The sequence below is a fragment of the Melozone crissalis genome, unplaced genomic scaffold, assembly GCF_028551555.1.
Source record: "Melozone crissalis strain CALT ecotype California unplaced genomic scaffold, PUWL_Pcris_2 ptg000107l_1, whole genome shotgun sequence".
NCBI classification, from domain to species: Eukaryota; Metazoa; Chordata; class Aves; order Passeriformes; family Passerellidae; genus Melozone; species Melozone crissalis.
In genome coordinates, this window is record NW_026535884.1 from 1,538,254 (window position 1) to 1,561,542 (window position 23,289).

Here is a 23,289-nt window from a genome sequence, read left to right on the forward strand (position 1 = left end):
CTCATTAAGGAAGTTTGTTGTTCTCATTGAGGAGTTTTTCTCATTAAAAGCCGTGTGCTGGTGTAAAGACAGCTCCATCAAAAGAAATCAAGAAACTTGCTACAAATACCCAAAATACCTTAATGATATTGCCAACTGCCCTGTTAGTTATTTGTCTTTTTTTGGTTAAGGAACTGAATTTGTGGTTGTTGAAGACATGTCCTGCTTTGATACCAATGCAATTATTCTAAAAGGAACAACTGTTCTCACTTACAAGCCCAAGCTGATAGATCGTCCTTTCTCTGGCAGTTTGTTTGGCATTGAGGTAAGAAAAATAAATTTTCTTCTGTATAACAACTGAAATTAGAGGAGTTTGTGAAGATACTTTACTATAAATATATATGCAAAAGGAATAGTCCACAAAAGCTTTCTGAAGTTTGTTGGTTTCTCATCAAATGCTCTCATTTTACAGCAGTTTTGAGAATAGTTTTATATTTATATTATATAAATATATTTATGTTTCTGTTTTTCTGTTAAAACATTGTCAGACTTGACTGTACCATCAAAATATTGCTAGCTCTTCCCAGGCTGTTATCTCAGTTCATAATTTTTTAAAAATAATTTGCAATTTTTAGGTGTTTTCATGCCGGTTAGGAAACGAGCAAGAGACTGCACTGTCAATTATTGATCCAGTGCAGATTCATATGGAACTTATTGGGAATTCTTCCTATCCAATTGGTTCAGGACTGCTGGATGCTTTCAATAGTGAAGATTTTCCTCCTATTCTAGAGGTAATATTAAAACCTGAATCAAACTGTGCAGTAGAGAATACTAGCAGAGATATTTTTATGCCCAAGGATTCAATAGAAGACTTTCGAATGCATAAGAAGAGAGTAAGGTAACTTTTTCCTGAAATGGAAAAGAAAAAGAAAGAAGCATGTAGAAAATGCTCTTAGTGGTAATGAAAAAGTGATTTATGGGATATGTTACAGAGATTAATAGTGGGGAAAAGAAATGGGCTGATTATATAGGCTGATGCTGTTAGTTACTAATAGCTGAAAGGAAATGATATTTTTCTATATTTTCTCTTTCTAATTGTTAGGATATATTGAAGGGGAATTATATTTAAAGATTTCTATCATTGTATCAAAGTAAAACTTCTTTTCCCTGAGATGTACTGGTTTTGGTTGTTGGTAAATAATAACAATTTGATAAATTTATTATTGGATCTTTAAAACAGCACGCTGATCAGATTGTAACACTAAATTTTGTCTTCCTTTGGGAAAAACTTCATGTGTAGAAAAAGGCAAGTGACTCTTACATTCTAATTTTTCGTTTAGATTCAGTTGCAAGCCCTGGATATCAGACTGTCCTACAATGATGTTCAGCTCTTCCTGGCCATTGCAAAGTCAATTCCCCAGCAGACAAGTGCAGCCCTGCCTGACTCAGCTGCCTCAGGTGCTGGGAGTGCTGCTGATTCCTCCAGTTCCTCACTGGGGCATGAGAACTCCTTGGCTCATGAAACCAGAGATGGCTCCAAACGTGTGCTGGATCCTGTTCTTGGTATGTTTTTCACTGCTGGAGTGAAACCATTCCTTATATCTAAGGGAGTTTTCTACAAGGTGAAGCTAATCTATGTGCTGAACACAAAAGATGTTGGTATCTCCATGGGGTAAGACCCTTTGTTGGTTGGAACTACCTAATAATGGCATTGTCCTGATGATGCTGTAAAAATCATAAAAGCAGGGCTGAATCGTGCTTTTGTTATAGTTGCAATCTTAAATAAACAAACCCCCATTTATTAAATAAACAATCCCCCATTTTTCATGCAGATATATCTTGATTTTAAAAATGAAATAAGTAGCTAACTGTCTAGGATTGATGCCTGTAACTGTTCATTCCAGAAGCCCAGCTGGCTCGCCTGCAGGAGCTGGGGTTCAGCATGGAAGATTGTCGTAAAGCTCTTCTCATCTGCCAAGGTAACATCAGATATTCTTAGCAGGGGTTTGCACATTGTTCATATTGCCTTAATTGCAATTAAGTAAAGCCTTTAGGCTGTCAGGTGGTTATTCACAGGCACTGTTTCCTTCTTTAGAACATCTTTGGCTCTGTGCTGGCCTGTAGTTTTAAACATTCTTCTTCTTCCTCTTCTGCTCCTGTGTAAAATCCACCTCCCAAAGATTCTTTCTGCCCTTTGGGATGTCATGTGTGGGTGCTTGAGTGTATTTTTGTTTGGGAGTTTTAGTTATGTTCAGGCTGGTAATTTTTTTGGTGCACCAATTTCTTACTATTCCCCATCTTTTCCTCTTGACAGCATGTGTTTTCATATTTCCCTTTTAAAATCTTATTTCTCTAGTTCTACATGCAGGACCTGAAAAGAAAACAAAGCTTTACCACAAGTGATTCTTTTTTCCTTTAGCACTGTCATGCTTCCCACCTTATATATAGGCATGCATAATGTTATTGAGATTTTTATTACATTTTGTTACTAGATTTTTATTACATTTGTGAACTTCAAAACACATTTCTTACTGTTAAGATATACCAATGTCTTTATAATCTTCTCATATTTATGTTACAAAATAAGCATATTGAAGTACTGTTGAGAATATTTTCTTAAGAGAAAGGGAGTTAGTTTTCTTCTCTATGATTTTTACTAAGTAGATGTCTTTGAGAAGGCAGGTGATGATTGATTGGTTGTTTGTTTCTATCTAAGGTGACTTGAAAAAAGCAGCAAGTTGGTTGTTCAAGAATGCTGAACCTCTGAAATCAGTTTCCCAGACTTCTGCTCGAGATAGCCAGGGGATTTTGCCTTTCCAGTTCATTTCTGGAGTGGAAATAAAGGCAGAAAGTGTTTGCATCTGCTTTATAGATGACTGCATGGACTGTGATGTTCCCCTGGCTGAATTAACCTTTTCATGTGAGTATCTGGTTCTGCCTTGGCAGGAAATGATTGTCAGTTCTGGGTGTGTTCAGCATCGTGCTCTTGTTTGTCAGGGCCTGTCAAATTTCAGCTGGCAGTGTCTTGCTGGTGGTTGTGTGGGATATTTGGGGGTTCCTTTTTCTTTATTTCTGTTTGGTTTAAGTTTTGGTTTTAAAAAGATTACAGTCTTTGTAGGGTTAAGATTCTGTTTTCCACTTTTCACATCACATATCAAATAAAATCTGTCCTGAGCAGAATCCTAGGGAGGCTCTGTATTGTGAGGTGTGGCTGTCTGCAAATGGTATTGGAAGAATATTATGAAAAGCTTTTTGTACCATTTCAGTTTAAAAGATAAAACAAAACCTTTCATTGCTTACTGGACACTTCACAAAATCAGGAAGCTTGATTGTTTTGCATTAGTTTAAATTTCACTTCTTGTTTTTCCTCACAGGTTTGAATTTTCTCCAACATTTGAGAACCAGCCCTGAAGGTTATGCTCATTTTACCCTCTCTGGAGATTATTACAACCGTGAGCTTTCAGGTGAAATACCTTGAGGGTTGTTTTCTTATTTAAGTTTAGGAAACAGCCTTTCCTACCACAGGAGCATGAAGTTTACCCACTGTGAAATACCTCTAAGGGAATAGGGAAAGGTTGACTTTTGGGACTATGTGTGTGAGACAGTGTGATCCTAGACCAGATATCCTGATTGGAGATCACTGGAGGGATGTGGAAAGTGGAGATTTGGCTGATCTGAAAGTGGCACTCAGGTTTTCAAATGGAATTGCATAGAATGGTTATCCAGCAAAATAACAGTTTTATAACAAGCTCTCTCTGCATTCTCTTCTCTTTAATTGTTTGGTGGATTCAGTTTATTACGTGTTTCAGGGAGGAGAATCATGTGCAGGCTGAAGACAAAGGATTAACATAAGAAGACCATCACAATTTATGTTTTAGATACAAAAAAGCAAGTTAGGCCTCAATACAGGCCAGATACTGACAAAAGTAATCTAGTTGTGTGGGGTTTTTTTTGGAAACTAAATTTTCTGTTACATCACTGGTGACAAGCACTCAGGAATTATCTGTCGATAACAAGAGGGGTTTTCTGTTGTTTTAAAAAATACTTTGTTTTTAAAAATATGTAGGGTTGTTTCTATAGTACACAAAACAACATGAGTGCACACACTGCTGCTCTCAAGGTGAAGAAAAAGGGAAGTTTGTTTTCTGACTCCAACATCTATAGTTTTCCAAAAGAAATAGTGGATTGGAGGGTGACAGTGCCACCTCTCCAATGACACTGGACAAACCAACAGTCCATCAGATTTCTCCTCCTCCATAAGAGAATGCAAAACAATGAGTTATTTACATAAGGTATGTGAGAAAGTTTACTACATGAATGTAAACATCAGAAGACTTAGAAAATCTTTAAAAATCAGAGCAACATAGGGTGTTTGTTTTAATAACTTCTAGACTTTTATCTTTTGAGACACTGAATAATCACCAACTTAATGTATAATTGTATGAAAATCATTGTCAAAGCTATTTGAGAGCTTAATTCCAGCTAGCTTAAATATATAGCAGTAATTGCCTTCTAGTGCTTTAATTTGGAACTAAGATATCTCTATGAGTATACATGGACTAAATGGAGGGGCTGGACCAATTTGTATCAGGTAATAAATTAAATCCATAGGCTTGCGACATCATCTTGAAGATTAAAAGTAAGGGACAGATTAAAAGTAAAGGACCTAATGATGAAAGTTTCTTTATTAAATATATAAAGAGCATTCCAGAGTGGGCTTCAAAGATGCTGGTTTGTGTTTCTCTCAGGGTGGGAGCCATTTATTGAGCCCTGGCCATGTTCAGTGTCTTGGCAACAAGAGGCTTCGAGCCGCCTGCAGCCCTCCCGCCTGAAGCTGGAGGTGAAGGCCAAGCCACGCCTGGACATCAACATCACCTCTGTGCTCATAGGTATGTGGGAATATTCCCTGGGAGCAGCACTCTGCACTCTGCTTTTCACTGCTGAAAATGACAGACATCTCTAATTATTAAAGTGCTGCTGGCACTTCCCATGGAGGAAGTGGGATTGGCCCAAGTGCCTCCATGCTTTGCAGGATGCTGTACCAGGTGTGTGTTTAGGCAGCCTCTGTTCTGTCAGATGTTGTGAAAATGTAAAGACATGAGCTGCATGTGTTAGAGGTTAGTAGGAATTCTTTCTCTGGTCATATGAATTCTATCAAGTTTGTATGGGATTTGAAATTTATTTTTAATCAGAAAGAGGCTTTCATCTAAAGCTTTCATAGGACTTAGCAATATTTTGATAAGCTCATCATTTTTCAGTACATTGACAGGTGTAGTGGGGAGCTACTAATTTCAGTTCTTCAGTCTCTGAGCACCTGAGCTGTCAATGATCCACCTTTGGAAATCAAAATATTTTGTCCATCAGTAACTCCAATTTCATGTGAGCCTCTGCATTGTGGAGCTCCACCTGTGTGCCTTTCCCAGGAATATTGTTGCTCATTCAGAATTATTTGGTGGGCACAATAAAAGAAATGCCAGCAGCTGAGCTTGTAGATGTAAGAGAAAAGCCTTTGTTGGCCTTTCTCTCCCAAGGAGGGGTTGGCAGAAAGAGAAGAAGCCAAGGTGGCAGGAGGAGAAGCAAATCATTGATTCCTGAGAATGGTGCTTTTTAAAAGCAGTGATAATATGTGGTGAGGCTGGTTTGTGATTAATACTGTGCCAGAGGACTCAATTGGTGTCTTGATATTTATGCAGGAATGTGTATGTGCCTCTTAAAATGGAGCAAACCCCAAAACCCCTAGGAAGTTAACAGTTTCTAACATAAAAATATTTAAGGTTAATTGCCTCAGCAGGGAGGGCTCTTAGATTGAAATAGCAGTATCTTAAGAACATGAAATTCCACTGACAGTTTTTTTAAAAAATAAAATCTTAGGGATATGTATTTTTTTAAGACACTGCTGTGATTTTATGAGCTGTTGTTTGTCTTTAACTTATGTGACTCAGAGAAAAAGCAGCAGAATGGAACTTCTGCTGTTAAAGTGGAGTAACTTGAGTGTGATGAATTTAACACACTTTTCAATGACTTTGTTTACTGCCACCTTGAAGACATTGGCTGTCTGTGCTTACATTCCTCTAGAGCAATACAAATGTACCAAGCAGTCCTGGATGGAAGATTACTGTAAACAGGACAAAGAAGTGAATGTAATCAGCTCAGAAGACTGGATGGGTTCTTCAGTGGATCCCCCATGTTTTGGGCAGAGTATGTTGGTCATTAATCACACTTTATTTGAAACAGACCTGACACACAGGGTCATCTGTCTAATGTATTACAAACATAAGTGTTTTGACTTCACAGAATACAGTGATTTGTTAGATATGTTTGGCAAAGAAAAAAGACAAAAAAGCTGTTTTCTGTTCAGTTATGTTCAATTATTTTAAAACAAAAAGCTTTCTGGGTGCTTAGCTTTGAGTAAGAGCTTTGCACTGCTAACTCTGCTTCCTTTCTGTCTGCCACTCTCAGTTAATGAGAAGAATTAAGTCAGAGTGTTGATTTTTGGCTGTGTGCAGTTCAGGGAGAATGCTTTTCTTTCTGCACCCCAAAGACCTAAATCAATGAGTTTCTGAAAAAAATTACTGTATTCTTTGTGAAATAATCACCCAAGCAATAGCTCTTTCCTGCTTATTTTCTCCCAAAGTTCCTTCTGGAAGGAACTTTGTCAATCAAATACCAGCTTAATATAAGCAAACAAGTAGAGACTAATAATTGCATGATGTGTATCTTCCCTTTATGCATGCAGGGGAAGATTTACCTGTGTTTGTGTGATTTTCTTACCTGCTGACTTTCTTTCCTGTCTGCCAGGCCTTCCTCTTGTCTACCTTAGAACTAGGAGTACAGCCAGTTTGACTAACCTAGAGCATCAGATCTATGCTAGAGGTACTGTACAGCACACAGACAACAAAAGGTGGTTTTCTGCTCTGGAAGGCTCTTGCACAATAAATACTGTGCTGTATGTGGGACTTGCTGGTAGATTGGCCTCTATATTTAAAAATAATCAAAACCAAAGAACCCTCAAGCCAAATAATACAACAGCTATTTTTGTTTTAGTCTGCTAAATTTATTATTTCATCCTATCATTCTGTGGGTTCTTCAGGAAAGAATGGAGAAATAAACTCAATAAAGGAAAACTGTGAGGAAGGTTATGTGAATTGTTGACTATTCAGTGTCCCTCTTCTAGATTTTTTTACAACTAAAAATATTTACAATTTAATTTTTTTACAATTAAAAATTGTGTAATGCTATCACAATATTTAATTTATATTCCAAAAATACTCACCATTATGTTCAATATACAAATTTATGCTTAATTTAGCATATTTATGTACTTAAAACTTACTGAAAAACTATAACTTTCAGATGCTTCAGAAGCACAGGATGTTTTCAGTAAACTTTAGAAGGTAAAACATTCCTAATAAATAATTTGTTAATTTGTTTGGGTTCTATTTGACAGGACAGGTTTTTGGGCAAAACCATGCAGGATAAAGTAAGATATTAATTTTTTGACATTATAGAAGACAAAGAGCATACTTCATAAATACATAGCCCTATGGAAAAGTTAATGGATGGGAGGACAGAATTTTCTAGAAATCTACATCTGTTTCCTGTTCCAAGTGCCATTAGAAATATTTTCTCTGAGCTTAAAGGAAAAAAAAATGGAAAATTTTCGATTGATTTTTAATGAAATATTTTCTGGGATTTTTTTCCCCCCAAAAATCAAACAAGCAGCAAAACATCTAATATTCATTGTTTGGCTTTTAGTAGGGGTTGCAGCTAAATTACTAAACTAATGATTAAAAAATCCTCCTGGTAATGAGAGACTTCTTTTTTTAGGCAGTAGTCTCAAAATGCAGCTTTTACATTTCTTTTGAAAATCAGACCATAGTCCCAGAAATCCTTTTTTTGAAGTCTCCAAAGATAAGCTGGCAATAGATTAAACACCAGAATAAAAGTTCATTTGGCTTCTGGTCTGATTTTGTAGAACCTGGGATAGCCAAAACATTATATAAACTGAAACTCTACACTAAAAACATGTATTTGCTTTTGGCAAAAATCAGAGTTTTGATTTTCAAGGATTTCATCTTCTTGCTGTTTAATTGGAAATAACTTTCTCTGTAAGCTTAAGATCAGATTTAAATCTCCATGGGCAATGTGAGGGTCCATAGGGATTTGTTGATCTGACAGAAAGTCATCTGTCATGATCTGTAACTCCTTCAGAAACTTTCCTGCCCTCCCCACATCTCCCCTGCTTGGCTCTGGAAAACTTTTGGAATGACTTCAAATCAGGCCTGGGGAAGAGATTTCTGTCTTGCCTTTTGTTTCAGCAGCTGATTTATTGTGTGTGCCTTCTTTCCACTTCCCTCATGTTAAACTTGTTGTGTATTGAGGTAGCAGCCATTTATCTTCCTTTTTAAGTAAATTACTGGGCTTTGACAGGGGTTTTACTGTGTCCAAACTCAGTAAGTATTTTCACAGATTTCATGCACTGCAGTGTGGAAAATGAGAGTAGCACTTGTGTGCCTGTTAAAAATTTGTGCTTAGAAAAAGTTGAACATGGGAGAAGTATCTTCTTCTGGTGTTTTGCTGTCCCAGCAGTTTAACAAAACCAGATTGCCTTTGTTTGCTCCCAAATTATTTTCCACATTTCAGTAGTATCCTCTATTTTAAAGGATCCTTCAGTATCCTTCAGGATCCTTCAATATCCTTCAGTATTCTTTATTTTAAAGCCTATTTCAGTAGCTTTAAAAATAGGAATTTTTTTTTTTTGTTCAGGCTTTGAGAATAAAATCCCTTTAAAGGGAATACTGGCTAACCGTGTGTTTGTCACATTAAATACAGCATAAATCCTAATTAGAAGTGAATGTGTGTTTAGTATTTCATGAGCATTTGGATGTACATAAAAGGTTTCTGATTATGCTTGAGTTTTTAGTTAGATGGGTTTTTAGTTAGATTAGTTTTTAGTTAGATTTTCTACATGTTAGATGTAACTGAAGGCATAGTATTGTAGAAGACTTGATATAAAGAAACAGAATGTGTAGATTAAGCTCAGTTCCAAGGGGGATTGATGTAGGGGAAGAATATCTGTTAGTTTTGTACCATTTCTGTAGCAGTTACTAATTATTTGTAAAAGCTTTGCAGATAATCTGATGTCCTGTTTCTTTGTAGTTAGTGCAGGTTGTGGTTCTCCAGCCACTGTATCTCATCCCACATAAAGATCTGATGAATGTTTTCCATGGGCATTCAGACAGTCTGTGTTGTGTTTTGTAGCTGAAATGAAGACCCCAAAGCGCAGGCAGCCGTTTGTCCCCTTTGCTCTGAGGAATCACACTGGCTGCACTCTCTGGTTTGCCACCCTCACCACAACCCCAACCAGGTAAGGAGCTCTTTGGGGATCCCTTCAAGCACATTTGTCTGGCTCCTCTTCCATGGCAGCCAATCTCTGTTGTTTTCAGTGCTTTTGTTTTGCAGACACAGGTAGGCAACTCCCAGTTTTACTCAGTTGAGCCTCTTCTTTGACACAGAGATAGTTTTATTATTAAACAAAAAAGATTCTTTTTTTCAAGAGACCTAGCAGAATGTAGAAACCAGTCAAGCACATTCATGGTGTGAATGTGTTCACATGTGTTCATGGTGTGAATGAGGACTGAGGCAGACTTAAAAAGCACTTGCAGCTTGAAGTATTTATTGTATTTTTGGGGAATGCCCCAATGAAGGCAGGAATGATGAATCTGACTCTGTGTTCTCGGAGGGTTAATTTATTACTTTGTAATATTATATTATATTAAAGAATATTATACTAAAGAATACAGAATGGATATTTACAGAATGCTAAAAAGATAATAATGAAAACTTGTGACTCTTTCCAGAGTCCTGACACAGCTTGGCCCCGACTGGCCAAAGAGTCAAAACAACTCACACCAGAATGTAATGAAACAATCTCCAAACACAATCCACATAAGCAAAACAGAGGAGAAGCAAATGAGATAAGAATTGTTTTCCTTTTCTCTGAGGCTTCTCAGCAGAAAAAATCCTGGGTGAAGGGATTTTTTCAGAGAATGTGAATGCCACAAGAGGTCATTTTGTGAAATGCTGTGATTCTCTTCCCAGGGCTGCGCTGTCTCATAGTGGGAGTCCAGGTGTTGTTCCTGAGGAAAACGGGACGCTGCTGGGTGATGCCCATAATGTCAGTGAATGGCAAGAGGTTATCACTGGGGAAGAGGTTCCGTTTGAGTTTGAAACCAGAGGGAAACTCAGACACAGGTGAAGGGACCAGGCCATGAGATGTTCTGACACTCTCCTATATGGAACACACAGGTTCACAGTTGTGAGGGCACTGGCAGGTGTCACATTAAAAGTGGATTTCTGTAAAATTTACTCTTAAAGTTTAGTTTCTATTTTTAATACTCTTGTATGGAGTATAATTATAATTTCTCTGGTGAAGCAGTGACTATTGCTGTTTTGGCAGATATTCCAATATGTGAGTTGGATCTTTATAAGCTTGGGGGCCTCAGTTACAAATCAATGTCCTTTACTTTAAAGGACTAAATATCCTTTATTTTAAAGGACTACTAGGTCAGTGTTCGTTGTTATCAGAGATAAGAAATAGAGCTTGTTAACAAATATGTAGCATGCTTTTATTTTTTAATGTGTATGTTCCTTAGGAAAGAAACATAAACATAAAACCAAGTCCATTTATCCATGAAATGGGAAAACTCTTGGGATTTTTTTAATGCTTCAGTAAGATTCTTTAAATAGAATCCAGAGGATGTTTGTGGTTTTAACTGTTTGGTATTTAGTCTGTATAATAATGCTTAATTGTAATTTAACTTGATCTAACCTGGCAGGCACACACATGACCTAAGGATCCATCAGCTGCAAGTGAGAGTAAATGGCTGGGAAGAAGTGAGTCCAGTGTCTGTGGACAAAGTTGGAACATTTTTCCGATATGCTGCACCAGATAAGAATTCCTCCTCTTCTACTGTAAGTTCTGATTTTGAGTGTTGTAAAAGAATCTGTAAATTAGGAATAACGATGTCTGCAGGATTTTGATCTCAAAGCATCTGCTGGATGAGATTTTCCTCTTTCCAGTTATCCTGGATTGGGAGAGCTTGGAGAAACTGGGTTTTTAACTGTGTACCCAAAGCACAGTCAGCAGTTAATCTGAGCTTGGCAGGCAGAGCTTCCAGGGACAGGATGAATGTATTAATGACAGGCCATGCACTCATGGAGACTGAGCTTTAAATCAGCCCAGCATTTCAGCAGCTACTTTCATTTCTTTTATTGCAGGAATGCTTTTCATGTATTTAATTTGCTTAGAATAAACAACACTGGCAATTTCCTGTAAGCCTAGAGATTGATTTTTAAGTATGTGGCTCTGTAGACAAAATATACTTGTCTTGAAGGGAAAATGCAGTTGTAATAATGAGCAGGCTGGCATTTGGGGGAGGCTCAGTGATAAAAATGGTTTTGTGGAATTCAAGACTGTGTTTTGAGACTTGCTACTGAAAGTTGTTGAGCACTGGGCAAATGGGAGGTTGAGAACTTCTTGATATAAATCAGAATTAAATTTGATTTAATACTGCTGACAAGAGCCAGTGATCTCTGACTTGAATTTTCTGATGTTTTTATATTGAAGCATAAAAAGGATCATCTCTCTGTAATTTGAATATTGAAGGAAAAGGATGCCAATTATGAGATTATGATAAATTAATGAGAAATCCTATTCAGCAAAATCTTCTGTAGACTTTTTCCTTACAATAAACCCTCCTTAAGCTTCATCTTTTTGCAAAGCAGTATTACAAGCAGGCTTTGCTAATCCAGTTCTGACATGATTCCAAGTTGTACTGAAGATCAGAAATACAAAGTGATGAAAGTTTATTCTTCTGTAGTAAAGCTCTGTGTTAAAGCTGAGAACAGTATCTTAAAAGTTGAACTACTTTAACCTTCTTGTTTACTTTCCTCTCAGCTTGGAAGCCCAATAAGTAGAACAAATATAATACATCCACAAGTCTACGTGAGTATATATTTTCTTTTTTTTTGAGAGCTACTTAAGTAAGAGTAGGGAACATCTGCAAGTGAACTGGTTTTCCCATCCCTCTGGAACCTTTTCAATAGAAAGGAAAGGAAATTTGTTCTTCAAAATGAGAACAAATATTTATGATTTACCACTCCTCACCAGTATAAATGTTTGAAAAATGGGTCTTAAATTCCAGTAGATGAATTCTAACAGGTAAACACATAGTAAATGTTGTTTTCAGGATCAAAGTGGCAATCACTTTGTGTAATGTAGAAGGTAAAACACCAAAGCAGAAGGGCAGCTATGAGTGAACAAAGTATGAATATGTTAAGAAAGCTCCAACTTATTTTTCAGTTTTGACAGATAGGAATGAGTGACTGGTAATTATATGAGGCTTAGACTTCATGGATTTATTAAATAATATAAGAGTGAGATGATGTAGAAAGTTCATCTCTTAGGATCTGTATTGCTCTTATTTGAACTTGGATTATTTTGAGAAAGATAATGGAGTTAGTGGTAGGTGGAATTGTTTTTTCATAATTTTACTGTGCTTTGTGGGGAAGGAAGAGGATTATAAACCACCATTATGAAACTATTGATACACCTGATAGTTACACATGGTTGGACTCAGTTGGCAATTTTTTCTCCAGCAGTTAGTGCTTCATAATGGAGGTGTCCCTCTTCTAGATATATTCACTACCTGAGCTTTTTAATGCTTTTAAATATCTTCCAGTTTTCTTCATTGCCTCCAGTTCGTGTGGTGTTTGAGGTGACCATGGAGGGGAGTGCCCGGAAGGTGATAACGGTGCGCTCAGCCTTGATGCTGAAGAACAAACTGGAAATCCCAATGGAGCTGAGACTGGACAGTCCCTCTGCCCCTGACAGTAAGTGCTGGACACCCCTGGGATGTTTTCTGAAAAATCCCTTTGCCAGGATTCCCTCTCCTGGGAAGCTGGGAAGCTTCAGCTTCTCCATGTTTTACTACTTTGGAATGCGAATTGGAGAATTGTTTACCCAGCATGTGAATTGTTTTTAATTAATGACCAATCATAGCCAGCTGTGTCAGACTCTGAGTCTGTCATGAGTTTATTTTTCATTCTTTGTTAGCCTCCTGATGTCTCCTTTCTCTTTCTTTAGTATAGTTTTAGTATGCAGTTTTCATATAATGTAATACAATGTAATATAACAATACAATGCAATATTGATATAGTACAATATAGTACAATATAATATAGTATAGTATAATATGATATAGTATAATATAATATGGTATAATATGGTATAATATAGTATAATATAATATGGTATGATATGGTATAATATAATATGGTATGATATGGTATGATATGGTATAATATAATATGGTATGATATAGTATAATATAATATGGTATAATACAGTATAATATAATATGGTATGATATAGTATAATATAATTAATATAATATCAGCCTTCTGAGAACTTGGAGTCAATTCTCATCTCTCTCCTGATCCTGGGACCCTCACAGCACCACAACAATTAATAACCATACTGTGACTCATATTGCTATCATTCTTTATGTGCTGTGGGGAGTCCAGCTTTCTCCCCAAGAAGATTCACCACTGTCTGTAATGCTTCACACCAGAATAGACCTCCCTGGACAGGATGTGGGTCATGCTAAGAAGAAGACAGTCAACAAGAGATAGAGTCCAGTAGGATTTTCAGTTGTTGTTCAGATAAAAAAGAAAAGCTGAGACTCTGTAAAGACTTTATCTTATTCCTGTATGTAGCAAAGTTGTCTCTTTAGGAGCATTTGGTTCAGAAAAATATTTCCTTGGAGAAAAGTGGGGAAAAAGTGTTTATTTAATAGGTAAAGCATTCACTTTTGGTGTTACCATGCAAAGGTTTAGTGTAGAAATCTAATGATAGTTTGATAATGTACCCAAAAGGTTTGAAGAATGAGGTTTTTTTTAACAAGCATTTTCACTGGAGAATTTTAGTACCTGCAAGTTTTTAGGCTGTTTCAGATTTCCACATTGAAATTAGTCTGCTGCCAGACTGTTAATGGAGCTGAAAATAACAGGTTGGTTTTTGAAACATGCATAAAGCAAGAAGTGATTTACATTAAAATTAAACCTATTGCCTTAAAAATTTGAGACTTACTACTTCAAAATTTTATGATTTTCAGTAAAGGAGCCTCTTTTGATATGTGTGTTTTCTTCTCTGGTTGCAGAGCCTGTAGTGCTTCCAGCAGTGATGCCAGGAGATTCCTTTGCCATTCCATTACACCTCACATCCTGGCGTTTGCAGGCCAGGCCCAAAGGAATGGGATTCTTCTTCTCCAAGGCTCCCATTCACTGGACTAATGTGCAGAAGGCAGCAGAGGTGTGCAGCAGCAAGAGGGAGTGTCATTCCATGGAGTCTGAGAACAGCAGATTTTTCAGGTAATTAAAGCTCAGTTCTTCTTCTGTAAGCTCTGATAAATGAAATCCTGTGAAAGTAAATAAAAGGGAAGAAAATGCTTGGAGATGAAAGCTGCTACAATTTAGTGGGATGTTTTATTGGGTCTGTTGAATAGTGAGAAAGCAGTGAAATGTAGCTGCTCTGTTTCTGCAGGGCTCCTTGGAGCTCCTCTGGCAGTGCCTGTTAAACCTCTGACAATACAAAGCATGCTATGAATATTTACTGTAAAAAAAAGAAAATTCAGAAAATAGAATGTGAACTTGCATTAAACTGACTGCTCAGTGTCACTTAGGATAATGAGTGGTTTTCCAAAAGAATGTTCACAAATATTCATTCTTTGTCCTCAACGTCCTCTGCTTGGTTCCAAAAATGTCTCTGCATAGTGACGACTTAATGGAATTTTGTAATTTTCTGATACCATTGATTTAGGGCTGCTCTGAATTTAGGAAATACTAGGATAGGGATTATGGAAATTGTGTCAGGCAATGACCTTTGCCCACTATATAGTTATTGCTGTGTGTCTGTTTCATGGTTCATTTCCTAATATGCTGTTTTTTAATGTATCACAAGGAGCAAAATAAACTTTTAATTATTTAAAATGAAGGTTTGCCAACTCAATTTTTCCCCTTAACTAATGAAAAACTGAAAAGTCAAGTGGTTAGAGCAAGGATATATCTACTGGGAAGAAGGAGGCATTCAGCATTTATGTTTAAGAACATGATTGTAATTTACTTTAATGGTTAAAAATCTCTTTTTAGTAGCAGTTAAGAACATACTTTTGCAAATTTATCAAAGTTGGTTTTAAATGTGGTAATGTCTAATAGCTATTTTCTGTAAGGTCTCTGAACAGACCAGTTTTTGGGGAACTAACTTTAGTCTTTCATTAAAATCAGAAAATTCATGTTGTCTTAATGTCAAAATACCTTATAATAATCTACAAAGTGATTATGTGGAAAACAACTCTAAATGCTGTTTTTCTTATTCATCCTGAAGTTTGAGCATCTTTGAGGACTTAGTGCAATACAGAAAGACGGAGTTTAATTGTTCTGTCAAATTCATTGACTCTCACATGTATCTTCATTCCCAGGTTCTGTGTGGCTATAAAGAAAGAAAATTACCCAGATTACATGCCTTCCAGCATATTCTCTGACAGTGCTAAGCAGATTTTCAGGCAGCCTGGGCACACCATTTATCTGCTGCCAACGGTGGTGATCTGCAATCTGCTGCCTTGTGAGCTGGAGTTCTACGTGAAGGGTTTGCCCATCAGTGGGACACTGAAACCTGGCAAAGAGGCTGCCTTGCACACAGCTGACACAGCCCAGAACATCGAGCTGGGTAAGGCTCCTGCTCCTCTCTGTACCACCAGGAGACTTGTTCTGCAAGGAAATATGGCACAGAATGCAAAATAGAAAGCATTTAAATGATGATTTCATTGGGTTGCATTACACAGCCCAGAACATTGAGCTGGGTAAGGCTCCTGCTCAGGGAACATTGCTGCTCCTCTCTGTACCACCAGGGAATTTGTTTTGCAAGAAAATATGGCACAGAATAGAAAAATAGAAAAATAGCAAGCCTTTAAATGATTATTTCATTGGGTTGCATTACACAGCCCAGAACATCAGGCTGGGTAAGGCTCCTGCTCAGGGACCATTGCTGCTCCTCTCTGTACCACCAGGAGACTTGTTCTACAAGGAATTGTGGCACAGAATGGAAAAATAGAAAAATAGAAAGCATTTAAATGATCATTTCATTGGGTTGCAGAGCTTCTTATTTTTAATGAAGTGAACACATTGGAAAAAAACCAACCCAGTGTTGTCATCATTCCTCCTGGTTTTTCACTCCTGGTTTGTCACTCCTGGTTTGTCCTCCTCTAAGCTGTCACTTACAATGTTCCTTGTTCAGTTCTTGTTTTCCTAAGAGTGGAAACTGGAGAGAACAGTGGCAAAGAGGGGAATAAATCAAGTAAGCTCCTAATATTTTGAGTGGTTTTGCTCTTTTCTTTTTGACAGCAATAATTGGTTTTGAGGGTGTATGTGGAGTTACTCAACACAGGCTAGACCTGTAATGCCTAAAGCAATAATTAGCCCTGAGCAGGGTCCCTTACAGAACTTGTTGGTTTTTTTTTTGAGGAATTTCTTCCTAAATTTAAGTCACAAACAGCAGAACTTCTTATTTTTAGTGAAGTGAAGGCATTGGGAAAAAACCAACCCAGTATTGCCATTGTCACTCCTGGTTTGTCACTCCTCTAAGCTGTCACATAAAATGTTCATTGTTCAGCTCTTGTTTTCCTGAGAGTGGAACCTGGAGAGAACAGTGGTAAGTAGGGGAATAAGCTCCTCATATTGTGGGTGGTTTTCTTTTTTCTTTTTGACAGAAATAATTGTTGAGAGCGTGAAGTTATTAAACACAGGCTAGACCGGTAATGCCTAAAGCAATAATTAGCCCTAAACGGGGTCCCTTACAGAACTAGTTTTGGTGTTTGTGACTTAAATTGAGGAATTTCTTCATGAGATCAGAGTTTACCATACTGGGCAGATATAAAAGTTGATCAGGGTGAGCTCTTTGTAATACTTAGGGAGATGAAGTTATGAGAAATGCCAGCTTAAATGTTTACCAAAACTCCTGTTTGAGTGGGTGATGTTTTACTTTGCTCTGCTTTTTGTTTCATAGGGGTGTTGCTGGAGAACTTCCCAATCTGCAAAGAGCTGCTGATTCCCCCAGGCACCCAGAACTACATGGTGAGGATGCGCCTGTACGACGCCAACAAGCGCCTGCTCAACCTGACCATCCGCATCGTGTGCCGCGCCGAGGGCTCCCTCAGAATCCTCATCTCAGCTCCTTACTGGCTCATCAACAAAACAGGCACGTTCTCTTGCAATCAGCTCATGGGAAATAAGGGTTTCCTGCAGTATTATGATTTGCTTTCTACCCAAATAAATGCTATTTAAGAGGAATAATGGTTTTAAGAATTTATATTTTTAATAAAAATATAAATAGAGATTTATAATATATTTATAATTTTAATATAACTATCATTATTTATTTATATATATTATTATTGGTAATATATTTTATATATTTATTATATATTATATATATTTGTTTATTATTTATATATCTATTATTTGTGTCACTATCATTATATTATCATTATATCATTTATTAGTAAGAGATTTATCATGGCTTCAAATACTCATTTCAGCTCCGTAGTGGTTAATGGAGCTGAAATGAGTATTTGAAGTTAATACTTGAGGTTAATCAACAAAACAGGCACATTCTCTTGTGATCATCACATGGGAAATAAGGATTTCCTGGAGTATTTTGATTTGCTTTCTACCCAAATAAAGCTTTTAAATGCTACTTAAGAGGAATAAAGTTTATATTTTTAATATAAATATAGAGATTTATCATGTATTTATCATTATACTATGATTATAATTATTTATATATATAGTATATATTATTTATTTTTTCTATATAATTATATATATGTTATATCACTGTCATTATATTATCATTGTATCATTTATCAGTAAGAGATTTAGCATGGCTTCAAATACTCATTTCAGCTCCATGTTGGTTAATCAACAAAATAGGCAAGTTCTATTGTAATCATCAAGTGGGAAATAAGGATGGATATATATATATATATTCTATATTTCTATTATATATGTAGAATATATATTCTACATTTCCTGTAATAATTTGATTTGCTTTCAAGCCAAATAAAGCTTTTAAATGCTACTTAAGAGGAATTAAGATTATAAGAATTTATAGTTTCAATATAAATATAGAGATTTGTCATGTATTTATCATTATACTATAATTTTCATTATTTATAGATTATATATTCTTTATTTTCATATATTATTTATTTATATATGTATTATTTTTATGTATAGTATTTATATCACTATCATTATTTATCATTATATTATCATTATATCATTTATCAGTAAGAGATTTAGCATGGCTTCAAATACTCATATCAGCTCCTTATTGGTTAATGAACAAAACAGGCAATTTCTCTTGTAATCATCAAGTGGGAAATAAGGAGATATATAAATATTCTATACATTCTATATTTCTATTATATATATAGAATATAGAGTCTATTCTATATATTCTATGTTTCCTGTAGTATTTTGATTTGCTTTCTAGCCAAATAAAGCTTTTAAATGCTACTTAAGAGAAATAAAGGTTTTAAGAATATATATTTTTAATATAAATATAAAGATTTATCATGTAAGTATTTATCATTATACTATCATTAACATTATTTATTATATATTATTTATTTTATTTGTTTATTATATACATTATTTATATCACTGTCTTTATATTATCATTATATAATTTATCAGTAGAAGATTTAGCACGGCTTCAAATACTCGTTTCAGCTCCATATTGGTTAATCAACAAAACAGGCAAGTTAAATTGTAATCATCAAGTGGGAAATAAGGATTTCCTGTAGTATTTTGATTTGCTCTCAAGCCAAATAAAGCTTTTAAATGCTACTTAAGAGGAATAAAGGTTGTAAGAATTTATATTTTTAATAGTGCCAGCAGCTACTGTTAGATGCATGTTAGAGCAGGTAAATTAGACAGTGGATTGCTGTATTACAGTTTTTCAAACATGAGCTGTTGTTCTCAATAAATCAGTATAGATTAGATCACTGTTAGAATTTGTGATTTTCAAAGACTGAAATGCTTTAAGAAGGCAACAGTCTGAATTGCAGTGAGTCTGTGTGAACTCCACTGGCACTTCCAGGTCTGCACAGACCAATCTCAAGACAGGCAGCTGTGAACAGCAGTTTTAAGAAGATTAAGAACAACTTGAAGGAGAATTCATGCACAGTAATGGCTAAAATACTACAACAAAAATATCTTGGGTTCCTTAATTTGAAATTTTTACAGTTCTCATTTTAATTTTTACAAAGGTGATGTGTAGTTTGACACTTTTTTCTTCTGTTTTCACTTAAAGGATTGCCACTTATCTTCAGACAAGATAATGCAAAAACAGATGCAGCTGGTCAGTTTGAGGAGCATGAGCTTGCTAGAAGCCTCAGCCCACTGCTGTTCTGCTATGCTGATAAAGAGCAGCCAAACTTGTAAGTAAGAAGGGCAATCAGGAGGGAGATTACAAAGATGAAAGTATTAAGATGACCTGTGAAATGATTACATTTTTTAATACTGTGTTGAGCATACTGGGTTCTTAGACATTTCCTACTAAAGCTCCTTGGTTGGCCAATTCTTTGGTGTGTCTCAATTTATTCCAAATTTTAATTTTTTTTTTATTTCAAAGATAAAAGACACAGAAATGCTATCATGATTAATCAGTCTGGAAATTGCCAAGCTTTTTACAGGACATGTCCATTGACTCCTTGTTGAAAGGGCTTATGGCAGAAATGCAGAATGAGCCACTCAGTAAGAGATTTATCATGGCTTCAAATGCTTCTACATCCAGACACAATGTTCTTTTTCCATCTGTGCATGTGTTTGATCACCAGCATTGTGTTGTTACCTGATCCTTCATTTAAATGACCAAACCTTTGTGTTTTCTTCTTGCCCTCAGTTGTACAATGCGGGTTGGAAAGGGAATCCATCCTGATGGCATGCCTGGCTGGTGCCAGGGCTTCTCCCTGGATGGTGGCAGTGGTGTCAGAGCCCTCAAGGTGATTCAGCATGGGAACAGGCCAGGCCTCATCTACAACATTGGTAGGTGGTGATGGGAACCCTGGAAAACCCTGTGGAGCTCTTGGTGAGATGCAATGGCAGTGACACAAGAAACAGAACAAGTGCAGCCGGGAAATGTATCTTCTGAAAGGCTTTTGAGGGTCCAGAGAAAATCATTAGACAAATATAGTGTTCTAAATATTTTTATATCTATATATTTTTATATCTTATCAGCTTTCAGTTATTTTTAATTTTACATTTCATCATTGAGTGTTAATAACTACATTGTCAAACTGTTCTGTCTGCTTCTGTGTTTTTGTTCCCTCTGTATGTTAATTCTAAATCCCATGACATTACTCTGATTATTTTGAGTGTTTGTGCACTGTAACTGTTCAGCCATGTGCTGCTTCTCTGGGTTTTGCTTGGTGGTGCCTGCATAGGCTGATGTGCAGGAGTGCAGCTTCTGGATTCATTTTGCCCCTGGTGTACATAAAATACAAGCAGGTTTTACTTTTGAATTAAATGAGAGTCAGGAAGTTACTCTGCAGTGATTGTCAAGGAATTTTTCATATGTTTTAAAGTGAAATAATTACATGCATTGATAAACTTGTGATTGGGAATTGGTTTTGGGGTTTTTATCTTCAGTTGTCTTCAGTATCTAAGTTGTACTTGAGAAATAGAGGGTAACAGATGGCATAAGATTACATTAACTGTTTAAAATAAAATAATGTTCCAGTGCAAGGCAGTTGTATGGCACAAAGTCTTCATCTCAGGAACCCAAGAAAGAACTCATATTCTCTGAAATATACTGTGGGACTGTCTTTTCTTTTGTAAATAATAGCTATATTTTCACTTTGTTTTTATGACCAGGTATTGATGTTAAAAAAGGCAGAGGCCGTTACATTGACACCTGCATGGTCACCTTTGCTCCCCGATACCTGTTGGACAATAAATCAAGCTACAAACTGGCCTTTGTCCAGCGGGAGTTTGCCAGAGGGCAGGTAAGAAACCGTCCTGGTGGTGACTTTTTAGTACAGTACTGTCCTGGTTTAGGGCAAATTTGGGTGAGAACCTCCAAAGGGGTTCCTCTAGAAAGCAGAACTCCACTGGTTTGGGAAAATATTTCCTTGGAGAAAAGTGGAAAAATCCAGTTTATTTCATAGGCAAAGCATTCACCAGCACAAAAATTAACAATACTAAACAATTAAACCTCTTACTGCTCTAAGAGAGATGACAAACTCGGAAAGCCCCTCCATGGGCTGTAGCTCAGCTCACTCAGTCTCTTATCAGTCCCTCTGGTGCTGGAAGAAATGTCTCAGCCCAGGCTATAGGTGAGAGCTGCCAGTGCTCAGTCCAGAGCAGGTTTAAACAGCTCCAGAGAAAAAGAAAACCCACAGTCCAGGGAACTTCTCTGCCTCAGCTAGCTAAAAACTAACTAAAAGCAAAGGAGAGCTCTGTCCTGCTGTCTGTCCATCCACAGACAGCACAGTCCAGAAACAGGAATGTGGAGGAGTGAGTGCAGTTTCTGAAAACAAACTGCCTGCTTCTTCTTCCCCCCCTTTGCTCTCAGAACCAGTCTTTAAGGGTGCAAAACTCATTTCTGGGCTAAGCAGACCGATGGGGATATGAGCATCATAAAGTCACCCCAGGACTGTACTTAGTGACAGCTGCTGCTCACCAAGAAGAGCAGACATTGTTCTTCAAAGTATTGTTGGCTGGTTTTGAGGATCTTTCTCATTATTCCAATAGCAGCATCCACCTGACAGAAGAATGGCTGTGTTTGTATTTTAGAGGTGTTTGTGTTTTAGAAGAAATATTGAATAGTTGTAGTACACAGGAGTACTATAAAATTTCTTGCTTTATTTTATGAAGCATTGAATGGTTCAAAACAACTATTGCTTTGAGATGCCATCTATAAATCAACACAGGCCAATGGCAGCAAAATGATGGATATCCACCCATCTAAGAGATTTGATCATAAGACACAAGCTAAAACAGTGACAAGGCAGAGATAAATGTTTGTGTTCAGATGAACATCTCAAGGTCAGAGTGCCTAGGAATATCAATGAGAAATTTCAGCTAACACTCTAAGAATATTAATCTAGAAATATGTAATAGCAGACTAAAGAAGATATTGAATTTCAATGACATCTTTTTTGATGGTCTAAGAAAGTATTTATAGCATACTAATCACAGAGTGATTGGAATTTGTTCTGGATTTTTCAGTGCTGGGATTATTTACCAATTATTTCCCAATTTCTGTTCCTAGGGAGCATCCAATCCTGATGGCTACATCTCCACCCTCCCTGGTTCCAGTGTTGTGTTCCACTGGCCTCGGAATGATTATGATCAGCTGTTGTGTGTGAGGCTGATGGAAGTCCCAAACTGCATTTGGTCTGGGGGCTTTGAGGTCAACAAGAACAATTCGTTCCACATTAATATGAGGTAGCTGTGACCTGTCAATCCTCTGCAGCTGCTGTGTTTTGATAGAAGCAGCTGTTTAACACTGCAGATAACGCAGATCAGAAGTTTAGATGTCTTATGCTGTGATCTTCTTCAGGGACACCCTGGGAAAATGTTACTTTTTAAGAGTAGAAATCACCCTTCAAGGAGCCACGTACCGCGTTGCGTTCAGCGACACCGACCAGCTGCCGCCGCCTTTCCGCATCGACAATTTCTCCAAGGTAAAACAACCAAACCCCATATTTTGTAAAAAAGTAATTCTTCTGTATTTGTTACAAGTAGGAGATTACTAATTTGTGTAATGAAATAAAATGTAAGTCTGTATTTGTCTGTAGTAATTGCAATTTTCTGAAGTTGTAGTAAAAATTGGTAGTAGCAGCTACATCATCTTTTTCAAATAATAGTGGTAACATTCTGGTTTGCATGGGTGCTTCAAAAGTCTTACAAGTAAGAGAAGTATTACCAATGAGAGGGATGGTATTTAATCTGTTCTAATCTTGTAACTTAGATTAGCAGGGTTTGAGATTTTGCTGACATTTTGCAGACATTTCACACAGTTAAAAGCAAAGATGATGTTTATCATCCCTTTATGACTCTCTTTACTTGAGACCTGAATGGAAGAATATGCATATTGAAATTATTGAGGGGGGAAAAAAGAAGTGATCTGAACATGTTTCAGTCATCAACTCCTGGTGAATGAGCAAATGATAGAAAAAGTCT

The 23,289-nt window shown here is 36.7% G+C and overlaps 1 protein-coding gene across 5 annotated transcripts in view; it reads left to right on the plus strand.

The window, feature by feature from the left end:
• Positions 1-23,289, plus strand: part of VPS13D (vacuolar protein sorting 13 homolog D) — a 103,594-nt gene that overhangs the window by 31,242 nt on the left and 49,063 nt on the right. For 3 of the 5 annotated variants that reach the window (XM_054291955.1, XM_054291956.1, XM_054291959.1), the window contains 22 exons: positions 171-304; positions 615-770; positions 1,320-1,542; positions 1,884-1,958; positions 2,696-2,899; positions 3,354-3,443; positions 4,728-4,868; positions 6,055-6,177; positions 6,778-6,852; positions 9,241-9,346; positions 10,081-10,233; positions 10,818-10,953; positions 11,939-11,986; positions 12,723-12,873; positions 14,202-14,412; positions 15,519-15,766; positions 17,102-17,293; positions 19,415-19,541; positions 20,006-20,148; positions 20,977-21,107; positions 22,376-22,551; positions 22,667-22,790. In XM_054291955.1, the coding sequence (XP_054147930.1) occupies positions 171-304; positions 615-770; positions 1,320-1,542; positions 1,884-1,958; positions 2,696-2,899; positions 3,354-3,443; positions 4,728-4,868; positions 6,055-6,177; positions 6,778-6,852; positions 9,241-9,346; positions 10,081-10,233; positions 10,818-10,953; positions 11,939-11,986; positions 12,723-12,873; positions 14,202-14,412; positions 15,519-15,766; positions 17,102-17,293; positions 19,415-19,541; positions 20,006-20,148; positions 20,977-21,107; positions 22,376-22,551; positions 22,667-22,790 (3,167 nt within the window). The remainder of the gene's footprint in view (positions 1-170; positions 305-614; positions 771-1,319; positions 1,543-1,883; positions 1,959-2,695; positions 2,900-3,353; positions 3,444-4,727; positions 4,869-6,054; positions 6,178-6,777; positions 6,853-9,240; positions 9,347-10,080; positions 10,234-10,817; positions 10,954-11,938; positions 11,987-12,722; positions 12,874-14,201; positions 14,413-15,518; positions 15,767-17,101; positions 17,294-19,414; positions 19,542-20,005; positions 20,149-20,976; positions 21,108-22,375; positions 22,552-22,666; positions 22,791-23,289) is intronic. The other 2 variants (XM_054291957.1, XM_054291958.1) reach the window with 1 other exon arrangement.